A 25119-nucleotide genomic window follows, 5' to 3' on the forward strand; every position below is an offset into this window, starting at 1 on the left:
GTACTTAATTGTACCCTGAGATTTGAGTGAATGTCAATGTTTGTGTCTGTGGTTGAGAGAAGGAGCTGGTTATGGATACGTGTACTATACAGCGTGAGATAAAAAAAAATGCAACAAAGTCAAACGCCATAATTTTTATATATATTTTTTTAATTTATTGAATGAATGACGGAAATAGCATCAAATTTTAGAATAAGTTTAGATTTGTCCGAATTGGTCGATACTTTGGAATTTTTAGTGCCAACCTTGCAATCCAAAATACTCCTGACACAATAGTCCAACGGATTGATATTCGGAGATTTTGGTGGCGCGTGCTGAGTCCTGTTGAAATGTCCAAGGTCTGCGGCCAAAATGCTTGCGTGCCCAAGGCTTTAGTACACCCTTCAGAATATTTTCGCGATAATATTCGGCATTTATTCTGATTCCGCGTTCGATTAATACGAGCGGAGAGCCGACGCTTGAGTTTTGGTGGCCAACCGAAGTTGCACATTTTCAGCTGACCTCTTTGGCAAATAAACACGATCATTTTGTTTGTTTAAAAACTGCTGGACAACGAATGTTTTCTCATCGGAGAAAACCAAATTCGGCAGTTCAACACTTTCGGCAACTCTTTAGCTCTTTTGAATCTATTTTCTTTCTGTTGCGATGTAAGTTCTTGCACTTTTTGGAATTTCAATGGTTTTACCCCGAGCTCGTTTCTCATGCCGAATGTTGAACTCACGAGCCATTTTTCGGCCACTGCGACTCAGATTTCGAACAAATCGCTTCTTTACTTTTCCACTAGCCACTTTTGGTTTTCCAGCCAAAAATAAAGAAATCACACTATCACGCTTGAATTCCATCACGAATAGCTTGTAGTACTAATTCCGAACTTCAAATACGAAATCTGAAATAGTTCCGGTGGATAATATCATTAAAATCATCAAAATACCGAATATCGGGAGGTATAGTTACATGGGGGCTATACGAAACGGTGGACCGGCATGGCCCATTTACGAACATAACCTGCAGACTGGCAAAATAGAGATGTGTGCAAAACGTTAGCCTTTCATCTCAATTCGTTTCATAGATAGCGTGTTTACAATAGACAAACAGGCAGACACGCAGGTAGACGGACATCTCTAAAACGACTCAGAATTTTGCGCTTTGTAGGGTCAAACATGAGTATTTCGAGGCGTGACAAACGGAATGACAAAGTCAATATATCCACAGTATGGTGGAAGGCCCAAAAAACTGTAAAGTTGACGAGAAATTACCTGTTAATAAAATTATTTTTAATTCGATTTTTATCCAATTAGGACAACGATTTAAAAACAAAAACAAAACAAATGATTTAGAACAGATGTTATTGGCGTTTTAGGTTCTCAATCTACTCTTAAATGTTCAATCGATGCTTGTTCCATCTGATTTTTCGTCCAAGTTCTTAGGCTACAATATGTTTTCATGTGAAATAAGTGTCCACACCTCTTATTGTTATTTTAGAGTTTGGAGTGCTTCCGACTGTTGCCGCCGGAATCGATCCAAATAAAGTGTTATTTGTTTCTGTGAAACGCCCTCACTAATTGGCGTCTAAATCATTCTGTTTTATTTCCCTCCATGACTTCTTCGAACATTTCACAAATGTCCTTATAAAGAGACTCTTTCGAAAGAATATGTATTTCATCCATTACCACTGATCCAACCCTCTTGGGCCACATAGTTGCCATGGGGATAATGTTTAGATGATTATTCCAAAAAAAAGTTCACAATAATTTCAGACATATTTGTGGTTTGTTGGTCGAAGTACTTGGAAATAATTTAACCACCATTACCAACAACTCCCAACCCCCACCCCCCGTTATGGAGCAACTTCACTCAACCACAATTAACTTTTCACATTTCAAAAATAATTGAGAGTTTGAAAACTCCAAAGTGTTGTACGAGTATGCGTAGGTGTGTGTGTAGGTTTCTATGTGTCAATGATATGTGTATTGACACACATAAGCCCCGTGCCGAGATGTTTGCCGTCCCAACTCTTTTTGGCTTAGAATTGATCGCGTAACTTTCCTCAGAGTCGTTTACCGAACCACATTCGCAAAAGGCATTGTGGGTTAGTTATGCTCCGCATCGTTTGTTAGCTAAGTATCCGCAAGGGGACACACACATACTGCCAACGCGGCACAGTAACAACAACAACATGTTTGTTGCCACAACATGCGTGCTGCTGCATGCATTTCCAATGTGTTTGCATTCTCATTTGCTGACAAACTATTAACAAGCGTTTTGATGCTTTCGAAATTCTCCAGATGCAAATGTTTGCGAAACTGTAAAACCGCCAACCCAATGTAAACGTTGCGAAAACGAGGTTCATTTCAAAACAAAAATGAATTTGAAATTAGAGAGTCATTTTCATGGAATAACATTTTATTAGTACTAAGAAGTTTAAACAGCGTTAAATGTAGCCGTGTTGAACAGTTTAGCACACCATGCCAAAGCTTGAGGTATAATTGCGTCTTCTTAAAAACTTAAAACTTTGGGGGCTAATATATTTTAAAAAACTAAAATCGATAGAAAAAATATGAAATTTACAGTCGGTGTTCTCACATGTATGTGCGGGAAACATATTCGTTCCTGGCCAGAGTATACGGGTATTTCATACGCTGTATATTAGACTAAGAAGTACCCTCTACTTCGTCAGCAAAAAGTCTACTTTAAAATTTTAGATTGATTTCAACAATTCATTTAAGTGCTCAAAATGCAGAATTTGTTCATTATTTCTTTGACAACATTTCCAAACCAACATCAATATCAAATTTGAGGATTCCATCTCAATACCAAATTAGTACTTTTCATAAACATATAGGACATTTTTCCAAACCACTGCCAAATCTCAAACACAGATACCATCAGTAATCTGAAAATCAAATTTCAGAATTTTATCCCAATTCCTTCAAACAATACCAAATATAGTACAATTCAGTACTTTTCATGCAATTATGGTACACATTTCTGAAACCACTTCTACAGGGTGAGATGAAAAAAACTGCAACCAACTTCAGTCTGCTGTCATTTTTAAGCCACTTGTCTGACAGCTGTTAAAATTATTCCAGTGACAGCTCATTTTGGTGGGAATTTTCTAGAAAATAAGTTATTCGTGATGGAATTCAAGCGTGATAGTGGTATGAAACCGCAAGTGGCTATAGTTAGATCACTCCAGCATTTAAATGTGAATAAATCTTTTGTGTCTCATACCATCTCTCGTTACCGTGATACTGGCAGCGTAGGCCGACGTCAAGGAAGTGGAGGGAAGAAAACAGCAAAATCAGCAGAAATGGTTCGAAAAGTAATGAAGCGATTTGATCCAAACTCGCGTCGCAGTGGCTGAAAAATGGCTCGTGAGCAGAACACATTGCTCGGGGTAAAGTCATTGAAATTCCAAAAAGTGCAAGAACTTACACCGCAACAGAAAAAAAGTGGACAAACAAAGAGCTAAAGAGTTGCTTCGCTTGGCCGAAAGTGGTGAACTGCCGAATTTGCTTTTCTCCGATGAGAAAACATTCGTTGTCCAGCAGTTTTTAAACAAACAAAATGCCAAAGATGCCAGCTGAAAATGTGCACCTTCGGTTGGCTACCAGAACTCAAGCGCCGGCCTGGTGATGGTGTTGGCCGCCATAACAGCCGATGGTCGCTTTCCGCTTGTATTAATCCACCGTCGCATTAGAATAAACGCCGAATATTATCGCGAAAATATTCTGGAGGGTGTATTAATGCCTTGAGCACGCAAACATTTTGCTTGCAGACCTTGGACAATCCAACAGGACTCAGCACCATCGCACTCAGCACGCGCCACCCAAGAATGGTTACAAAATGATGTTCCTCGCTTCATTTCTAGCAATGGCCACCAAAATCTCCGGATACCAATCCGTTGGACTATTGTGTCTGGAGTGTTTTGGAAAGCAAGGTTGGCACTAAAAAATACCAAAGTGTTGATCACCTCAAGCAAGCGCTTCGCCGGGAATAGGCCAAAATACCGCAGAGCAACATTCGGGCAGCCTTTGACACAATTCGTGCCAAAGGTGACCAATTCGAACAAATCTAAACTTATTCTAAAATTTGATGCTATTTCCGATATTTTTTTAAAAAAATTTAAAAAAAAATAAATTATGCCGTTTACATTGTCCCTACCAGCTATAACATGGACAAAAATATTGGGATATGCTATATTGTGAAGAAATTGGCTCCCTGATGTCCCACTTCAAAATTTGTGGATATAGCAAAAGAAGTGGTTAAATATTGTCTATTCTCCACTTCACCTTAGCCTAATGTAAATATTGTCACATACCAACTTTAAACCATATGGAGTTCTGCCTTCTGTTTATTTGAGTAATTTTTGGGTGAGAGTGAAAGGGATAGAGTGGATGTACCTAGCAAAAACTTGGAATAGGTTCAATAGAGTCCGCGAAAATGTTTTGTTTGTCGAGTGTATCTTTGGCCTTATGACACGTGTTGTTGAAACAACATGTTGCCACCATCCTCCTCTTAATTTTTTGTGACCAATAATTCGTTCAACATGGCCCGATAACACAACGTCCACTCGTTGTACAATTTCAAAGAAAACTTGCCTAATTATGTGTCGGCAACACGAGCCGTAGCAAACAGTGATTCGTTTTAGGTGCATCGGCTTTTCAATGCATGCGTGCTGGTTTTGTGTGCCCAAAATTCGACAATGCTGACGATGCTTCTTTTTTTCCATTTCTGCACACATTCTACAGAATTGCCAAGATTTTCAAAGTAATATCACTATATTTTGCAACCATATTCGTTCAGCGGACTGATAAAACTAAGTATCTTTCAATTAGACATGAGCTAAGTTTTACCCTTTAAGTAATAAGAACTAGTAGGAAAAAAAAGTCAGATTGCGGACCCTATGGAATAAGTGTGTCAATATAATCCATTTCCTCAGGATATATTCCCCAAAGATCATATAATAACAACAGTCGATTGTTCCGTTTGAACTCCCACTCACCAAAATACTTTGACAACAACCCTCGTACCATAACAAAGGTTAATGTACAAGTTGTACAAACAAAGCGCACAAATGTAGAACTCTATGCTAATTATGTTGTGCAACATGATTTCTACTGCCATTACACCGTCATCTTTACATGCACCCCCTAGCCTCACCACCGTCGCCCACACCCGTACACACCTACATACAACAAGGAAATGGTTAGTTGGACAATATGCTTACAACTTGGAAATTAGGTTCTTTGTTTTAGACTCTCGCTATAATTTGTAATTATACTTTATATTTTATTAGCACAGTTCGAATTTAACTTGGGAGGAATAATGGGTGGAAAAGGGGGTTTGACAGGAGTTCGATGAAATTTCCTAAGCTCATCAATCGCACATTTACCAAATCAAACAGAAAAAAAACTCACCACATGAATATGAATTCTTTAACAGTAGCCTCAAGTCATTTGAAAACGGCCATAATTAAATTTTGTTTACAGCTTTTGTTCATTCGAGTGTAAGATTTCGTTGCAAATAAAAAGGATATTTTTTCAAAATGATAAATGCTGTAAATGTTGCTGGCTGTTGGTTTTTTTATTTTTCCTTCAACATCCTGAAATATTTAATGATTTCTCATCGATGAATGAATGAATGAATGCATGAACGAAGAACGAGCGAATGAATGAATGGCAGGGAGTTGACCTCAATATCCACTTGAACGTCAGCTGTAAATGAATTGTTTGCCGAAGCATTCTTGGTTAGGCCGTTTCTCCTCTGCCCCTCCTTGAACAAATTAATTGCTTGTAGCTTAAACGAATGGCTACTTTTCAAAAATTGATTTTATATTTTATGTATGCCTTCTATTTATTTCTCTGGGTTACGCCACACCACCCATAAATGTGGCAATGTTCCAGCAGCAGTCCAGTGCTTTTCACTGCTCTCTGCAGTCCTTTGTTCAAACCATCCTATTAATCTTTGTTTTATTGAAACAAATAATAAATATTGAATATTGAGCTGCTCCGTTTATTCTGGTGTTTTTCGCTTGGCTCTTTTTTTTTTGGTCCACATGCAGAGAGTATAGCATCCCTGGACCGACCACCCTGCACATGAATCCATCAATCCATTCATTGATATGAGAAAAATAGAATAAACAAAACCGAACAAGAATACATCCAATCAAATCCATCTTTTGCCCATTTAAAGATTGTCGGTGTTATGGCCATGGCAACCGAGGCTGTTGGTTGTTGGTAGGTGGGTGTTTGGATGGCGGATGATTTGCCTTTCGAGGCTCCGTTGTGGAATAGATGTTGTGTTGCTGCTGCCGCTGCTGCATCCAATACAGGTTTTGTTTTGAAATTTATTCCACAAGGATTTTTATTACTCATCCAATAAATGTTATGTGTGTTGCATTTCCTTGAAAATCCTTTTTCGACTCGACATGTGGCCATCCATCCATCCGTCCATCCAGCTGTGTTACTGGTGTATGCAAGCATATCAGCCAGAGCCATCCTTCTTGCTTATGCTGAATTTATATTTGTTTCATTTTCAGGTTTTTTATTCTTTCTTTATTTTTCAAGTAAATAGTATTTAAATATAGATTCTATTTGATTTTTACAAAGTAAAGATCAATATTTGTAGGTAGAAATGTACACAGTCATGTGCTTTGCTTTTCTATAATTACTTTAAATAGGTTCCATGGGGAGACTGCCAGTAGACAGGTTTTTAAATAAAATGGAAATTTCATATCTCACTCAAAATAAAAACGTAATGTAAGATTTAAGCTCCATTTAATACATATAATTTATAAAGAGCAAAACTTTATCAATTTCCGATAAGCCATAGTTTGTTCACTTCTAAAAATCAAAAGTATTTTGAAATAATTCCTTTTTGGGCTCGAGGTCTGTGTTTTTAAGTTGCTACCAAAGATATTTTGTAATTAGCATAGATTTGTATTTACATCAGAGCTTAGATTTGCTCATTTTTACTCGGGACCGAAACTTGCTCGCCAACAGGATTGCTTAAAGAGTGGGAGTTTTTTTACGGAGTCTCCTGAGTCACTCCTGTTTGGAAAATTAGAGTGGGAGCAGTATCACTCAAAACAGATCAAGAGTTTGCTCTCAGAGTGAAAATGAGTAGAACATCAATGAAACAGAGATAGTTTGCCATCATTTACGATTAATAAGACTCTATTCTATCTGAGGATTTTAAGACACTGTGGTGCAGTGGTAAGTATGTCCGCTTTGTTTCTGAACACCTCTTAATACATCTTAAAAACTAAAAAAATAATATGTCACCATTTCAGGTAATTTAGTAGAATTGAAAAAAAAAATACCAATAACAATAAAAGATAAAAAAAATTCACTTCCAATAACAATTCTCTCCGAAGAATGCAACTTCTGCGGTTAGAAGGCGATATCAACCGCAATGATTTCCATCGCACTAGCTCGATTTCGAGTGAGTTTCACTCTTTAAGCAACTATAAGTGATCTTCGATAAAAATATAGCTATACTTCCTATTGATTGTTTAGTAACAATGTTGCACCATTTTAAGCTTTTAGTATTTTTCGCACCCTTAAAGATTTACCCTCATGCAACATTTCAAAGTTTTGTCTCTTACAACAATGTTGTACCTTTTAGAATTGTTTAGTACCCATAAAATGGAATACTAAAAGCTCTTGTCTTATCTCAATCTTCGGTCAAAACTTTAAAGTTTATAATTCCGTATCATATCGAACCTATTAAAACTTTTGTTACCTTTAAAGTACATATTTCTCATCTCGCTTAAGAACACCCGTCTTTCGCTCTGAAACAATTGAAAAAAAAAATTAGCATTTGCGGAATGCCGCAGTTATTTTCTTTCAGAATAGTCGTCACATAAGAATTGCATTCATTCAGGCTTAATATTTTGCTCAGTAATAATTTTATTTCCTTATTTAAAATTTAGTAATACATATTAGATTTCAAGGAAATTAAGAAATTCCAAAATTTTCTATGCCCCTATTTGCATCCTCTTTCAAAATTGAAATTCATTTATCAATCCACAAAACACAATGATGTACCACATCTTATTGTGTACCATTAAGTACATTTTAGTACTTTTCGTACTTTTTTCCTTTGGTATGAATATCTAAAAAAATAGATGAATTTCGAAATTTGCGCCGTCAACGCGTCACACTCTTGACACAGTAGCAATGTTGTAACTTACCTCACTTTTTATATCTTTAAATTGTGATTTCCAAAAAAAAAAAACTTTTCTCATCACTTTTTACCATTTACTTCCCTCTTTAAAATTTTTAAAATATAGTTTTTTCATGCGATGAAAGTACAATTATCCAAAAATCCCAATTAATATCAACACTCCGCAGTGGAAGATACCCTCATACAAAATTGCAATTCTCTATCCCTTACCGGTCGCTAGCCAAACCACTGCGCGATACTACTTTCAGTTTTATGGATTGTCATTGAAGGAATCATTGAAGGTTTGTAATTTAGAACAAGGAACAGTGTTATCCTACAAAAAAAAGAAAAACAAGGATGCCAAAAATGTACCTTTGATGAAAGAATTCGCGTTGAGTAACAAAATGTGCCCAGACTTGCAGATTAAAACCCTCAGATGTCTGTCCTTACTCCAACTACTTTCGTTATCATGTAAAATGTTGCAATTCATCTCTTTATCATTCCATTTGAAATTATATTCAAGTCATCCTCCCGAAATAAAGTTAAGGAGTATCCCTTTTTATTAAAAATTAATATAAACTTTTAAAGAGGTTTTCATTAAAGTCATTTGCAGGATGCTTGTTGAACACTTCATTCGCAATTCGCCAGAATTCTTCAATTGTTCCGTCAAGAGTTGGGTATCCTTAAGGAGACAGCCAGCGAGCCAGTCATCCAGCCAGCCGAAGTTTAGTCAGTTATTTGATTTATATGTCCATTTAATATGTTGCTCTTGGGTTTCGTTTTTTGGGTTTTACTCGCATCCTTGCTAAACAAGCGGTCGGTAACAAAAACACACACACAGACACAAACTGACGGGTAAACAATGTTACACACAAAATATATTTGCAACGATGTTGTTGTGTATGTATCTCTTCCTTCTTTTATTGTATTTCATTTTGTTTGGCATTTTGAGTTTTAGTTTCCTTTTTTTTTTTTTGGTTGGTTTGTTGCTGTACATGTAAGGATCTGTGTGCCTTTTGGTTTTGTTTTACATTTCTCCATTCTCTTTCTTCGCATTTTTTTTTTTTTTTGGTTTTTTGTTGTTTACTCTGTACTTGAATAGTAATGAGGTATTTGTGCCTGGCAATTCACTTAACTCTGCTTTGCTTTAAAGTGCCTCTTAAATCCTTCATTAAGCAATAATTTAATGCTGTTTATTTCTAGCAACAGCAGTCCTCCTCTTTATACTCCATTTGTGAAAAATTCGTTATGTTTCGTTCAGTACGTCCTCTCCTCTTTCTTGGGCATCTCACAAAAAGAAAATCATTTCCTTTTGCATTTTAATATTATTTTCCAGAGAAAACGGAAAATGAACAGTTCTTGCAAATGAACAAAAATATTTACCAAAAAAATAGAAGGAATTGAATAATGGTTAGTAAGTTATCACAAAGTAATTTCCTTGGACTCACTTGAACTTTAAACTAAATGTCTTCATCAATTAAAGGGGTAGGAAAACTGTTCACTTGAAAAATTAAATTACAACATAAAGGAGTCGGAGAAGAGAGGTTACACTTATTTGAGAGGAAACGTATCAGATATTCTAGGTAACCATGCGACCCATACGTTTTTATACTTATTAGACATTAATTCAGTATAAACCTATCAATTTCTTCTTCAATTTTATTCAGGAATTAACTGTGGTGAAATATGCTGTTAATTTTATAGAATTCTTTGGGGCGTGTTACCTCCCAAACGCCTCCTTTTTAAAACGCTCTATCTTCCAAGCTAATGAAAGAATCAAACATTTGTAGCATTAAATGAAGTGAAATAGCGATAGGAAGATGAGGCATTTCATCATCCAAATTCTTCAAAAGATGGGATTGATTTCTGAAGTTGATACGACATCTGCATGATTCTGTTAATAATTCAATATTTATGTGATTCTCAGGACTGAAATTGTTACATTCTCAAAATTTTAACTGTTTTGATTTTCGTAATACATTAAATCTTACAGATAAATTCTATAAGGTAGTCATGTAATGAAATATCTGCTAATATCGGCGGTGGTACACTAAACAAGTAAAAAGACATTAAGTTCGGCCGTGTCGACTTCTACTACCCTCCACCATTAGGTAAAGAAAAATTTTTATACAAAATTATCTGGATTCAAACGTGTTCCACTTTAAACTACAAACTCAGGTAATATCGGTGGGAGAATGTAGTTAGAGTTTTCTAAAAACAATATAGTGGTTGGAGCCATTAAATAGGGGCCTAACCAAAACGGGAGCCTATATAGACAATTTTAATACCAAATAATAATACCTCAAATACCAAATTTTAAATAATCTCGGGGGTAAATGTGACTAGGATCATCAAAACACTGAATATCGGTCTATATCGGGTGGTAGGAATATCGGGTGGAACCCATATATAGGGGCTGTACGAAGACATGGTCCAATATATACAATGTTCCGCCACCGAAGCTAGAAGCCATAACGAACTACAAATACCAATTTTTAGACAAATCAGTGCAAAATGTGGGTTAACCCATCAAAATACCGAATATTGAGAGCTATCGTTATTTGGGGGCTATACGAAAATGTGGACCTAGATATTCAATGTTTTGCCACAGGAGCTAAAACCTATTACGAACTACAAATACCATTTTTAGACAAATCCGTAAAAAATGTGCAAAAATCTTCAACATACCGAATATCGGGAGGGACAATACGAAAATGTGGACCCATACAACGAACTACAAATACCAATTTTTAGACAAATTACCCTTACCAGTACTTCTTCATAGATCGAAATCTATATTTTAATTCAAGCCGTTCGAGTTTAGAACTATTATGTTCTACAGGTATTCATCTGTACACATCATCACTATTAAGGTACAAACTTGAACAATGTAATGACGATATCAGATAATGCCACTAACGAACTTTTTGGATACAATCACTCACATTTGGAGCACATATGTACTCGTTTTCACTCGGGAGTAAAACTTGCTCGCGAGCGGGATTGAACGAAGAGTAAGAGTTTTATATGGAATTTACCCTTCACTCATTTTAAATGCAGGAAAGCTGCAATTCCCTCTCGCAATCTAGCCTATAACTGGATCTAGAATTTATTTTTTTTCTGAAGTTCAAATCTTCAAATGTTGTATGAAAACAACGACACGAGAAATCAAATAATGTGGTATTTTTGACATTCGCCTAAAGGCTGGATTACACTTGACGTTAGGGTCATATATAAAGTGACATTTTCAACAATTATCTGTAGCATTTTTAAGACATACATTTCGACGCTCCCCAGCTTTTTTAATCTAAATAGAAACGCATTATAGTAAGATAAATTATGTTTATATGTTTACAAGTATAGAATAATTAAAATACAGTTGTATTTATGGTAATGTATGATGTATAGTTTATATAATATAGGACTACTTTTTGACTCCAACCTAACATGTATTCTGACCTTAGGAAGTAAAAACTTTTTTACTTTTAAGGTAATAATCTTAAAATTTTGTATACCTCCACCATACTTTGGAGGGTATATTAATTTTGTTATTCCGTTTGTAATTTATCGAAAAAAATCTAAGTCGATTTAACGATGTCTTTCGTATTCACGCTTCCTATCGCACAAATTGGAATAGAAGGCTTGTATTTTTTCCGTTGGCAGATCAAGTTCGTAAATTAGCGATATCGGTTCACGTTTTCGTAAAGCCCCCATATAACGATACGTCTCGATACTCTGTATTTTGACGACGTTATCCACATTTGCTAGCCGAATTGCTTAAAATCCGTTATTTAGAGTTTTTAAAGAGCAATTACTCTGCAGTATAACAACTTTTTCCATATGCACCCGTTTTCCTAGAAACCAGTATAATGGTATCTCGCAATATTGGGTTTTTTTGCGACAATGGAATCACTCGATATTCGGTACTTTGACGATTGAGGTTCGACATTTATAGTTTGTAACTAATTTTGGTGGCAGAAATTGTTCAGTGAAGGTCAACATTGCAAAAAATATATATATCGGTACCACCCTCTTTATAGTATTTTGAAGACTTTATATTCATGCTTCAACCGATTTAACTTGTAAAAATTCAACTCGCTGGAATATAAAATTCTCATACTGTATTATAAAGGTTTTTTAAATCCTCATTGTGGAGGGTATTAAAAGTTCTACCGAAATTGATGCTTATTTACTTGTTGGGTACTAAAAAATGTACCAAGGGTAGAGCTACATCTTTCTCAGAAGTAATTCGAAACATTTAAATTGTAATTTGTGAATTCTATTTGTAATTCGATGAATCATTCGATTCATATTTCCTAATATCAACTTCGCTATTTCAATTTTAAATATTTCATATATTAACTATCTATACTTTTATTATATATATATATATATTTTTTTTTTTTTCAAAAAATAAACTCTAAGTGTAAAATATTTATATTTTTACATTATTCTTCATTCTATTTTACATGAATACAACAAAATAAATTTTAATTGTATATCCTACCCACCTTAATAAAATATGTATATTTTTCGTTAATAATTCGTATTTTCAATGGAAGAACTTTAATTTTAAATGCAATGAAGATTTCGCATATAGGTAAGTTATGATGCAAATTTACTAAATTAGAAACTAAATTCTGAAATTTGTAAATACAAAATTAAATTTGTGGAAAAATTGTACTAATGCTTAAATCTTGAAATTTAGCATAAGGGTCAATTTTGTTTTAGAAGTAGTCGAAAATTATTGCATATGTGTGCCGAAAGATCAATGGTGGGCCAAGCAAACCGGGCCTATTCTGCTTTTAAAGGCCTAGTATTTCTAAAAACTTATGCTTAATTCGTTCTTCTTAATATATATTATTAAAAACAACTAACTAATTGGTCCATTTTTTTTCTTTTTTCAGATTATACGAGAGCGTTTACCGCATTACCCAGAGCGAAATAGTATAGTCTGGAATACAGCACCAGGTGCTCTTCTTACACTTCCAACATTCGCTGATAGTTCCAGGTAAGAATAAAAATACATTTTATTTATTTAAGAATGTTCATTAAGTCCGATTAATGATTCTGAAAGTTAAGAAAGCGAAATGGGAAATTTTAAGTCAACACTCTGCCTCCTTGAGGTAGATTTTTCGAATTGTAGGTTTATAGAACCATCAATTCTCACATAATTCAACGATTGTTCTTGTGACCATTTTGAAGGTTTTCGATTGTAAGTGAGTTGTAAATGCTAGTTCCCGTCACAATGACAATAAAAGCAAGAGACGTGCAAAAAACATAATTTCAATCTTCTAGTAGCCTGTAATACGGAATATATTGTTAAAAACCAAAAATTCTTCTTGAAAAAATGGGTTCAGTGTGTGGTATTGCATCTAAAATATGCATCCTAATATTTTTTCATGGGAACTGATTTAAAGAAATAAAATACCTCTATCGAAACAAGTTACAAAGTAAAAAAACATTAAACAAGTTACAAAGTTTAAGTCGGTTTTGCCGACGGATGTATACCCTTAACCAATGTTCGATTATTTAAATATATTTTTATTTCTGTTATGATTATTCAAATTAGTGACCCTCTGTGGATCTGACCTAAATAAATATGAATCATCACTTATATGAGATATATGAAAATTTTTAGAAAATGTAAAAATTTGCGTGAGTTTCCAGATATAGTCGACCGAAGCATTCCATTTTCATACTTCATAAAAAAATATTGGTATGTGCAAAATTACAAGAAAATCGAACATTTATATCCAATTTTATGCGAAATCATAAATTCCACATACATCTCAGGTTTCTGGTTGAGATAAATATTTAGATATAGCTAGTTGTAAGGAATCGCTGACTTGTTTTGCAAGTTATGACATATAAAAGTATTGAAAATTGTGACCCTTTATGGGTGAGGTACCAGAAGGGATTCGCAAATATATATCATCTTCACAACAAATCTTGTGTTAGCAAAAATATTTGTATGTGTGAAATTTGAAGAGAGTTGGATGCTTGTTTCGCATTCTTTGAGCGTTTAGTTTTTCAAAATCTTGAACTCTATGTTTATCAGAAGAAATAGCCAGATCTCCACCATCTTTCTAACCGATATTGTGTTTATGGAAATATTGAGATGTATCAAGTCTGTATGGAATCGGAGTTAATTTCGCGTTTTATGAGCTTCATGGATATTAAAAATTTTGACCTTTTGTGGGGGAGGTACCAGAAGGAGTGGACCAATATATTGCATAATTAACCCAGACCTTGGGTTAATAAAAATACAGAAAAGTGTGACTATTACATCACATTTTATTAGAGTTATAATTATTCAAAATTTTGACCCTTTGAATGTAAGGTACTTGATGGGGTGGACCGATATTGTCTATTTTCACACCTGACCTAGCACTAATGTAAATATTAGGATTTGCAAAGTTGGAACAAAATCGGATTATCCTTTCTCTTTTTGTGCAGTTACATACTTTCTTTGAAAAGTTCGACCTTTTGTGGGGGAGCCACTAGAAGGAGTGGACCGATATTGTCCATCTCCGAACTCGATCTAAGTTTGATAATAATATCACGATGTACCAAATTTGGACGGATGTTCCCTTCGAGAGTAATCATGCTCACCAGCCAGCCAGAGACGGACGGACATCGCTAGATCGACTCCGAATATCCTGAAACGGATTTGGTCCAAAAGACCTGGGGTCTAAAACCGTTATTTCGATGGGGCACGTTGTGGCCGTATCAAATGACATATATCCTGTGTAGCCATATAGCTGAGGGTATAAGAATCAACTAATAAAGACTTTATTTAAAATTTACAAAATATCCAGAGAAAAAGTTGAAACCAATTAACTCCTTATTTGAGTTAATTATGAGTTATTTGAGTGCAGATTAAAAGAAATCCCGCTTCTTTTGTAGTTTCTGTACATTGGTCCCTTTTATCCGTAATTTTTCTAAAGTTGGGTAATAAAATTTACAAAGATTCAAAATATTCATGATTTCTAAATTTTCTTGCCTTTAAGATCCAAAGTTTTCTGGATTTATATTTATTTTAAAATGCTTAAATTTGCCGCTTTCTGACCACTTTCTGAATCCGAATAAAATTCTTGTGGTTGTGTCTTTGTTAGATACATTTATCTTCCCAATCTTAAATCTTTCAATTTTTTTAAGAACATGTCGATTGTTGATGCCTGCCCATAACATCAGCAGGTTAACCCAAAATTTCCTAAATATTTTCTAAACTTCTGCAACTGCCTTAATTTTTATCAGGAATATATTGTGTCTAACATTTTCCTCTCATTTGCGATTTCTCAAACTTTAAATCGAAGTCTCCTATCACCACAGAAATTATTTACTTTAACTAAATTTTCCATCGGCAGTAACAAACGGCAATAGATACCAAAAAAAACATTTGTTCGCCACGTACCGTTGTGGCAAAATAAAAATCGGCCAAAAAAATGCAGCATCGACATAAGTTTGCCGTAAGATTTGTGTGATATTGTATTGTAATTGACCTACATTTTTGGGGATAGCACCTGACTACCGATGCCCGAAAGGAGTCGGAAGTAATTGCATAGTTTTTTTTTTTTTTTTTTTTGTTTTTTTGTTATTCCTTTTAAATAATGGTCGCATTTTCCATTTTCGCTTTCATCTTCGTTCGTTGAACTGGCATTGCAACTACCACTACTACTACTGCTGCTGCCTGCTAGTTGAACGGTTTAATGAACATTGTTGTCTTTGTTTTTTTTTTTTTTTTTGTTGTCGTTGTTGTGATTTTCTCTCATTTCCCATTTCGTTTGCTGTTTTGTTTTTTATTTTTTGTTAACCCTTTGCTTCCTTTTGCCATTTCAGATTTATGCCATTTTTGTTGGACGATATAAACTTGAGAACAAGAGACAATTACACAGCCGTGATATATGTTCAAATAGGTGCACCCTTAGGTCCTAATAATGCACTTTACAAACTAGTCAAAACCATAACAAAAAGTCAATTTGTAGATAGGGTGAGTTATTGCATTTGGGAAATTGCTTGCATCAATTACTGACTGACCCATATTTCTCTGTTTGTTTTTGTTCGATTTAGATTATTGTTTTATGGGCGGCTGATCGCCCCATTCCGGCTAAGAAACGTTGGCCACCCACTTACCATATACCATTCCATGTGATATCACTCGGCAGCTCATATCAAACAAAGTCCGCTGCGGCGGCTGTACTCAAGGGAGGAGTAGGAGGAGGTGTAAGCGGTGGTCGTGGAGAGACCGGCGGCGGAGGAGTGGGAGCAGATAATGTGAGAAATGTAGAAAACGATGGTGCCTTAAACGGTCGCTCAGCATCCCAGCACAAAAACCATAATTATAATGATAATAAGAATAGGAATAATGCACATTCACCTGATGGCGAGACGCCGACTGACAACGACGCTGATGCGACCGACGAACGCCCCAGTATATCCCAACGATTTTATCCTTATGACGAAATACAAACAGATGCTGTATTATCATTGGACGAGGACGCCATACTCAACACAGACGAGTTGGACTTTGCCTATACGGTGTGGCGTGACTTTCCCGATCGCATTGTGGGCTATCCAGCTCGTGCTCACTTCTGGGATGATTCCAAGGTGAAGTAGTATTAAAACCATACAAAAAACCAAATTACTTATTTGTAATTCTCTATTTTTCCATTCCAGAATGCTTGGGGTTACACTTCTAAGTGGACAAATTACTATTCCATTGTTTTGACTGGTGCCGCTTTCTATCATCGCTACTACAACTACTTGTACACCAACTGGTTGTCGTTGCTACTCCTGAAGACTGTACAACAATCTTCCAATTGCGAAGACATCCTAATGAACTTTCTCGTATCGCATGTTACCCGAAAGGCTCCCATCAAAGTAACACAGCGCAAAGGTTACAAGGATCGTGAAACGGGGCGTTCGCCTTGGAATGATCCAGATCACTTTATACAGCGTCAGAGTTGTCTCAACACCTTTGCCGCTGTTTTTGGGTAAGTTTCTGAGTTATACAATTAATATATAAAAACCTAATCGTTTCCACATCGTGTTAGAGTCATATGTAAAGAGATATTATCACATGTTACAATAAGCTCTTCCAACAATTTTTGAACTTAACTGTACAGTACTATATAATATTTATATTACACTTATACCTTTGCATAATATGCACTATACTATAAGGCGTTTCCTTGCGCCTGAAAGTATGGTATAAAAAGCTTAGCATAAATATAGAAAATGTAGTCTTACATTAATGCTAATTCTAGTTTACACGAATTTATATATGTATATTATGCCCCCGCACTCCGTTTGTAACTACTCGAAACACTCATGATAGAGCCTACAAAGTATATATATTCAGTATCAGCGTTAAATTCTAAGTCGATATAGCCATGTCCGTCTGTCTGTTGTAATCACGCTATCTTTCGAACGAATTGATATTATTTTGCAACTAGGCAGGTTATGTTCCTAAATGGGCCACGTTTTTGTGTAGCCCCCATATAACGGTACTACAGGGTGAGATGAAAAAACTGCAATCAACTTCGGACTGCTGTCATTCTTCCGACAGATGTTAAAATTATTCCAGTGACAGCTCATTATATTTTTTACAAGCGTACAAAAGCATTTTGGTGAGAATTTTCCAGAATTTTCGCAGTAGCCGAAAAATGGCTCGTGAGCTGAACATATCGCAATATTACATTCGGCAAATATTGAAAAATGAGCTCGGGGTAAAGCCATTGAAATTCCAAAAAGTGCAAGAACTTACACCGCAACAGAAAGAAAATAGTCTAAAGAGTTGCTTCGCTTGGCCGAAAGTGGTGAACTGTCGAATTTGGTTTTCTCTGAGGAGAAAATATTTGTTGTTCAGCTGTTTGTAAACAAACAAACAAAATTATATAGAGGTCAGCCGAAAATGTGCACCTTCGGTTGGCCACCGAACTCAGAGCGGCCATGGTGAAGGTGTGGGCCGCCATAACAGCCGATGGTCGCTCTCCGCTCTTATTAATCGACCGTGGCATCAGAATAAATGCCGAATATTATCGCGAAAATATTCTGTATTACAGCCTTGGGCACGCAACCATTTTGGCCGCAGACCTTGGACATTCCAACAGGACTCAGCACCATCGCATTCAGCACGCGCCACTCATGAATGGTTACAAAATGAGGTTCCTCGCTTCATTTCTAGCGCACAATGGCCACCAAAATCCGGATACCAATCCATTGGACTATTGTGTCTGGAGTATTTGGAAAGCAATGGGCCAAAGTTGGCTTTATTGAAAATTAAAACTGTGTGGATTTGCCTTAATATTTTATTATTATTATTTTTTTTTTTTAAATAAAAATTTAATTTTTTGATAATCGGTTTTATGAGTTTAATTTTATTTTAACCTGGCAAATACTATTACGACCGAAGTGTATCCAAAATGAATGATTCCGCAATTGTTAAAAAATCGGCACCAATGTCTGTTAATTCACATGAAGTTTCAAACGCTTTTCAAACCATTACTTATTTGACCACAATCATTTAAAAAAAATCAATTCGTATTCTCAGTAAGGGATTGAGTTTTGTGTTTGTAAAACACGTCTCTGTGGTTGCTTTATATTAATTATATGTATATCCTGTCAATACAATTCCGTCTAGCGTACTCGTCTTTTGAATAACATTGAATTGTTGTAACCACAATTTTGGCAGGGCAGGAGGTTAAGTTAATATGGTGGTATTGGTAAATAGATCACGTTTTACATTATTTCTCTGTCATTGAGTAACGAACGAACATACCAACGGATTCTATGACTGCCTGACGACTGTCGGTGATAGAAACGTATGCATGAGTATTCAATTCAAATTATATTTTTGCAAACTGCAGTGGTTAGGAGAGCGTGAGGTAGTAGTTAAACCGCAATAGGGAATGGATGTCATGATTTTAGAGGAAATCGTTTGTGTTTTTTTGGAATACGTTGGAAAATGTTTAACTCTGTTTATTAAAAATACAAAATTATTTTATTTTTCTACTTTCCCGTATAATTTAGAACAAAAAAATATATAAATATATCAATTCGGAATGACTTTTCCTGATCTGAAACTGCTTTTAAATGGCCACATCTCATGCATATAGACTGAGAATTATATGGGGAAAATTGTGTATGTATGGTTTATTTTTGCACAATGCTATTTAACTTACGAGGAAACGTAAATGTTCCTCTTTTATACCACCGATGCTAGATGGGGTCACGCTAAACCTCTGAATCTAAATACCTCGGCACTATCCTCGACCGCCAATTAAGCTGGAAGAAGAACACCGAGGAGCGAGCAAAGGGTGGCTTAATTGCACTTTGCAAGAACTCCATAGGTAAAAGCTTGGGCCTCGAACCACACATCATTAAATGGGTGTATGAGTCAATTGTTCGCCCCATCCTAACCTATGGAAATCTAGTGTGGTGGCATTCCTTGAGGAAATCATCCTTCTTACGTCGCATTGAAAAAGTTTAACGAGCCGCCCTACTAATAAAGTGTAAATTCAAGAGCACACCTCAAACTGCACTGGATACCCTACTGTGCTTAAGCCCACTAAGCATACACGTAGAGGTTAAGGCAATTAGATGTGCACTTCGAGTCAAAGAACTAAACCAATGGCGCAGTCAATCCTTTGGACATTCTGCGATCCTAGAGCGTGTAAGGGATGTGGGAGAAGCCAACACTATTGATTATATTTCATCACGGTTGTGGTTTGACCCACCTGACATCCACATACGTGATAGGGACACCTCGGTGCGTAACAATCCACCTTTCTGCGGCATAGCTGCCTATACCGACGGTTCTAAGATGGAATCCGGAACGGGAGCTGGTGTCTTCTATGACACCAATCCTACAAGTATAGAAACGAATGTAGCGTATTCTGGGCGGAAATTTTTTCGGTCAAAAAAGCAATAGACCTGTTTTTAACGAGGAACAACGAGGTTAGCCGGTGCCTATATACGTTGATAGTCAAGCCGCTCTGGAAGCCCTAAACTCATCTAGTATCAAGTCTAAGGTTGTTTTGGACTGCAGGAGGTCCTTGGAAAACGCTTGGTTGTCTATCAAGCTCTGTTGAATTCCTGGTCATTACAATATCCCAGGCGAGGAGACTGCATACGAATTGGCTAGGCTAGGATCAGAATCAACTACCATTGAAGTTGAGAACACGGTCAAACCACCCCTGTGCCACTTCCTACAGTTCATTCATAAACACTACTCGGAGAGAATTGACTTAAAACTTGTGGTAGGTAGGTCTCAGGAAGGTGAGGGCAATGATCTCGAAATGGGATAGCGATGATATTGATTACTGTAGAATATGTCAAGACGAAGAAGAAACTGAGATGTTCGAGCATCTACTCTGCCACTGTCCAGCACTCATTAACGTGAAACACAGGTTGGTGGGGGAACAATTGTCACATGATTTGTCTTCGTCGTCTAACACTGACAGTAATACTTCAATTAGCCAGAAGATTTAAGTGCCTAAAAACGACATGGCAAGATCTCTTGCCGTGAATCACCTTCACAACTAAATATAAAACCAATAACACCTTCCTTTTTTCCACTATTCTTTCTTTCCTCAAATTTCTTATTAGGATAAACACAATGTACCAGCAGGTCCTTTAACGCGCGTCCTTTAACCTAACCTAACTTAAAGATCGCTATTTGCACAATGTTCTTTAATGAGGTAAGGATGAGGTTTAGTGCCCTGCTCCTTTGTTGGGTTGAGACTGGACACACTAACGTCCAATGAGACTTTTGTATGACATGTTGTTGTTGTAACAGCTTTACATGTTTTGTTCGAATTCTGCTAATGCAGGTTCAAAAAATCGGCTACTTTCGTGGGCCGCAACCAAAGTTTTGGCAGGACAATTTTATAGAGGCAACTGCACCATCCTGAACGTAAATGCACCAAAACTACTCCGGTTTATGTAGGCAGCCGACGTTCTACAGCAGCAAAGGATGGAAGATAGACACTGAGGACAGCATTTATGCTATAATTGTCCTGCCTAATAGGTTTCTCCATCTGTAAATGCCTGGGTGAGGTTGTTTTATCCACCATGTTTGAATGACTCCCGTGGTAGCACCCAAGCAGGTACTCCAACGAAAGCATGTGGTTATGTTGATGTAAGGGGATGACTTTCGCCTCCTCATGTAGATGGTCCTCTAGTGTCATGAGAAGGCACCCTGTCGCAGTTTTCAGGGTAGCATTCTGGCAGGTCTGAATGTGCTTCCACTGCATAGCACTAGTATACGCAGACAACACTGGAGCCGCATAGCTGACCACAGACCGACCTACCGCGTTATAAGAGGTCAACAAGGTTTCTATGTCCGCACCGCAAGTGCTGCCGCCTAGCGCCTTAAGGACATTGTTCCTACTTTTCATCTTATCGCAGGCAGCTGTGGCTTGCGCGGACGGCTTGAACATGCTGTCGAATGTGACCCCTAGAATCTTGGGGTAGTTCGTGGTGGGTATTAAATTCCCCTCGATATGCACATTCAGCTATGTTCTCATCTCCGCAGACCATGTGGTAAGACCTCGCGTGTAAGTATGCGGCAAGCTCCGAAAGATAGGGGTTCAGCCTTTCACATATGTCAACAACCACCGGGCCCGATGCCATGATCGTACAATTATCCGCGTACGTTACGATCTGTATGCCTTCTGGAGAGCGAGGAATTCCGGAAAGTTAGAGGTTTAACAGTTCCGGATATATCTCCCCGCCTACGGGCTTTGGATTTCTTGTTCTGGAATTCCCGGTACGTCCACACATATAGTTTATTATCCAACGTTTCAAACTTGGCCGGAGGGTAGTTCTCTGCACGTCCTTAAACAGTGTGGCATGATTGACCGTATCAAATGCCATTGTTAGGTCCAGGGCAACCAACACTGTTTTATCATATGGCCTGTTCTGTTTCAATCCTCTACGAATATGTGGGGAAATTGCGTGTAATGCTGTTGTGGTACTATGTTGTGAACGGAATCCGTGCTGATGGTTGGAAACTGGATAGCTTCCTCTAATTCTGGGGACAAAAGCGAAATCGAAATCAGTAGCGGGACCACCAGACCCATTATCCAGGCTTCAGGTACTATGTGGGTGGGAACTTTCGTTAGGAACTCGATTCCCGGCGTATCCAGCATTACCATTGAGATTCCGTCTGGGCTCAACTCTTTGGATGATTTAGTGACTTGCAATATCACCCATCGTAAACTGTGGTGGTTCCTCCTCGGCGGGAAGAGATCTGATACGACGTAGTAATCTTCATTTCGCCCTGTCGCTCTCGGGGTGCTCGACAAATTGTCAGTTAAAATACTCAGAGCATCTCTTCGAATCAGTCAGCGTTACGTCGTTAAAAGTGACTGAGGTCCTATCATCCTTCTTTTCAGGGTTCGAGAGCGACTTAACCCACAGCTTACTCATATCGGTTCTAATGTTGCAATACTTCAGATGGTCTAGTAACTTTTTCCTCTTTTGCTCCTGTACCAACCGGTTGACTTCCACTGTCAAATCACTGATTCTAGGATCAGCAGGCTTGGTACGATGGGGATCATCACGCTCGTTTGCTAATTCCGCTGCCTCTGCTGGGAAGTTTGGTCTTATTGTGGGTATTCGATCAGCAGGTATATAGCGATCTCCTGCAGCTTTGATGATGTTTCGGAAAATGCTTTCTGCTACCAAACATCAGAAACATCTCTGAACTTTGGCCAGTGAGCTTTCCCATGGTTAAGGAAAGTGCCGCGTTTAGAGGTTATGAAATCGGGTGACCTGCTTATGGAGACGATTATTGTGAGATGGTCTGAACCAAGAGAAATTACGAGTTGCCAAGTCAAGTCATTTTTCAGACCGGGTGACACTATAGTTAAGTCTGGCGAACTATGACACTCTCCTCTTATTCGGGTGGGGCATCCTCGTTAACCGTGCAGAATGTGGATCAGTCAATCTGCTCTGCCAGCGCTGACCCCCTCTGGTCATTACCTAGGACGGAATGCCACCACTCATGGTGGGCATTAAAAACCCCTAGTACCAGGCGGTTATTGACTACCAACAATGGGCTAATATCTGGCAAATAACGCGGTTCACAGCTATTAATCGGCGGGATATACACACTAAGCACCTCTACCTCGGCAGTTCCACACTTGACTGCTACCCCCATATATTTCATGTATGGGTAGAGACTAGCTCAAGCGAGATAGGTCTGTACTGAACAGAATGGGGTAACAGGAACGCTAATCCCTCACCCCCACTGCTGCTGCGATTCTTACTTAGTACGCTGTAATCATAACTTGCTTCAATTTTCATTCAGCTTGGTTTCCTGCACCTGCGATCTTAATATTCCTCAGATTCATAAATTCCACTATCTCATCAATTTTGCCTCGGAGCCCGTTGCAGTCGAATTGCAAGAACGATGCACAATGCGGAGTTGGAACAGGAAAATGTGGCGTTTGATGCTGCGGTGTTGGTTGCTGTTCTGGAGACTGCGGTGGACGTCGAAGAAGTGGACTCGCTGGGCAGCATGTCGCAACATAATCCCTTTCGCTGTAGTCTCGCAAACGCAAACGTCTCGGAATATAACAACATTAGTAAATACTTTGCATCTTTTTTTTTACCACTAAAGTGCAACTTGAGTTTGTTCAATAGATACGGCCCTGAATGAGAAAGCTTTCTCAAACTAGTCGAATTTAGAGCAAATTTGCTTATAATATTGTCAGGAGTTCATTGCGATTAGATCACTTTTTTTACTTTCTCTGCTATTTGCCTTCCAAAATATATAAAAATCTATTAATAATGTTTTCAATTATTTCATTTCAGCTACATGCCACTCGTACGTTCCAATATGCGTTTAGATCCCATTCTATATCGCGATCCCGTCTCAAATTTGCGGAAAAAATATCGACAAATCGAATTGGTTGGCAGCTAGCGTTCCATAAATAACAGCTTGTAAATGTTTAAAAAATAAAAGAAGCAACAACAACAAAAATAAATATAAACACTAAATCAATAGCCGCGCAGCAACAATGAAACATGAAAGCCGCCACAGAAACAGCAAAAATTACAACTTCAACAGCAACAAACAACAAATATCCAAATCCAATTATACATTAAGCAATTATTGAATAATGTTAGTTAAAATATTAAATATTTTATTAGTTTTCTAAGCGCAAAAAAAAAACAAAAACATAATGTAATCATACAGACACACTTATATATAAATATATGGTATACTGTATGAGTATATAATATTATACATATACATATATTAACGTATATATACATATACATATTTAGAATAATATACATATAAATATATAGATCAACCCTATCCCCACCAGACACCAAAAACCCAAAAAAAAAAAACTAAAACAACTAAAACCTAAAAAATAACCTTCCTAACGAAAGAAAACTCAAAGCAAATAAAACAAATATGCCCTAGCCGAAAAGATTGTAAAAATTCCGAACGAAAACTCCAAAAAAAAAAAACACAAAAAAAGAACAAGGTGCCGTAGTAAATATTAAGTAAGACAAAAAGAAGAAGGCGAAAACAAAACAAAAAGCGTATGAAAAAACAAAAACAAAACAAAATATAACAAATTTTGAGGAAGACGATGATGCAAAAACGCTTAAGAGATTCATTATGCCATATTAAAGGACTAGTTAAACATAGAACTAAAAACAAAAACATAACCCAATCACATACACTCACACACACTCACACACACTTACAGAAAGAAGGACGAGAACGCTAACTGACACCACTAGTGTTTTTGATGCAAAGACCAACAGCAAGAACAAAACTTGGCTGTAGTTGTTACAACTAGCAAAGTCATCCGTTCATCTTTAAGATTCCAGCAATGAAACGTTAACCCAAAAATCTCCAAAAAAAAAAGACTGGAGGGACAAAAACAAAACACACCACAGGATACACAAGGACACACT

At 37.0% G+C, this 25119-nt stretch overlaps 1 protein-coding gene across 1 annotated transcript in view; it reads left to right on the forward strand.

The window, feature by feature from the left end:
• The window catches only part of LOC101894872 (exostosin-1), a 296257-nt gene extending 271473 nt beyond the window's left edge, over positions 1–24784 (forward strand). Inside the window, exons 6-10 of the mRNA XM_059125005.1 lie at positions 13077–13180; positions 16012–16162; positions 16243–16779; positions 16849–17165; positions 23995–24784. Of these exons, the coding sequence (XP_058980988.1) occupies positions 13077–13180; positions 16012–16162; positions 16243–16779; positions 16849–17165; positions 23995–24103 (1218 nt within the window). The 3' untranslated portion in view covers positions 24104–24784. The remainder of the gene's footprint in view (positions 1–13076; positions 13181–16011; positions 16163–16242; positions 16780–16848; positions 17166–23994) is intronic.
• Positions 24785–25119: the final 335 nt, after the last annotated feature.

Source organism: Musca domestica, unplaced genomic scaffold (genome assembly GCF_030504385.1).
Source record: "Musca domestica strain aabys unplaced genomic scaffold, Musca_domestica.polishedcontigs.V.1.1 31, whole genome shotgun sequence".
Taxonomy (NCBI): Eukaryota; Metazoa; Arthropoda; class Insecta; order Diptera; family Muscidae; genus Musca; species Musca domestica.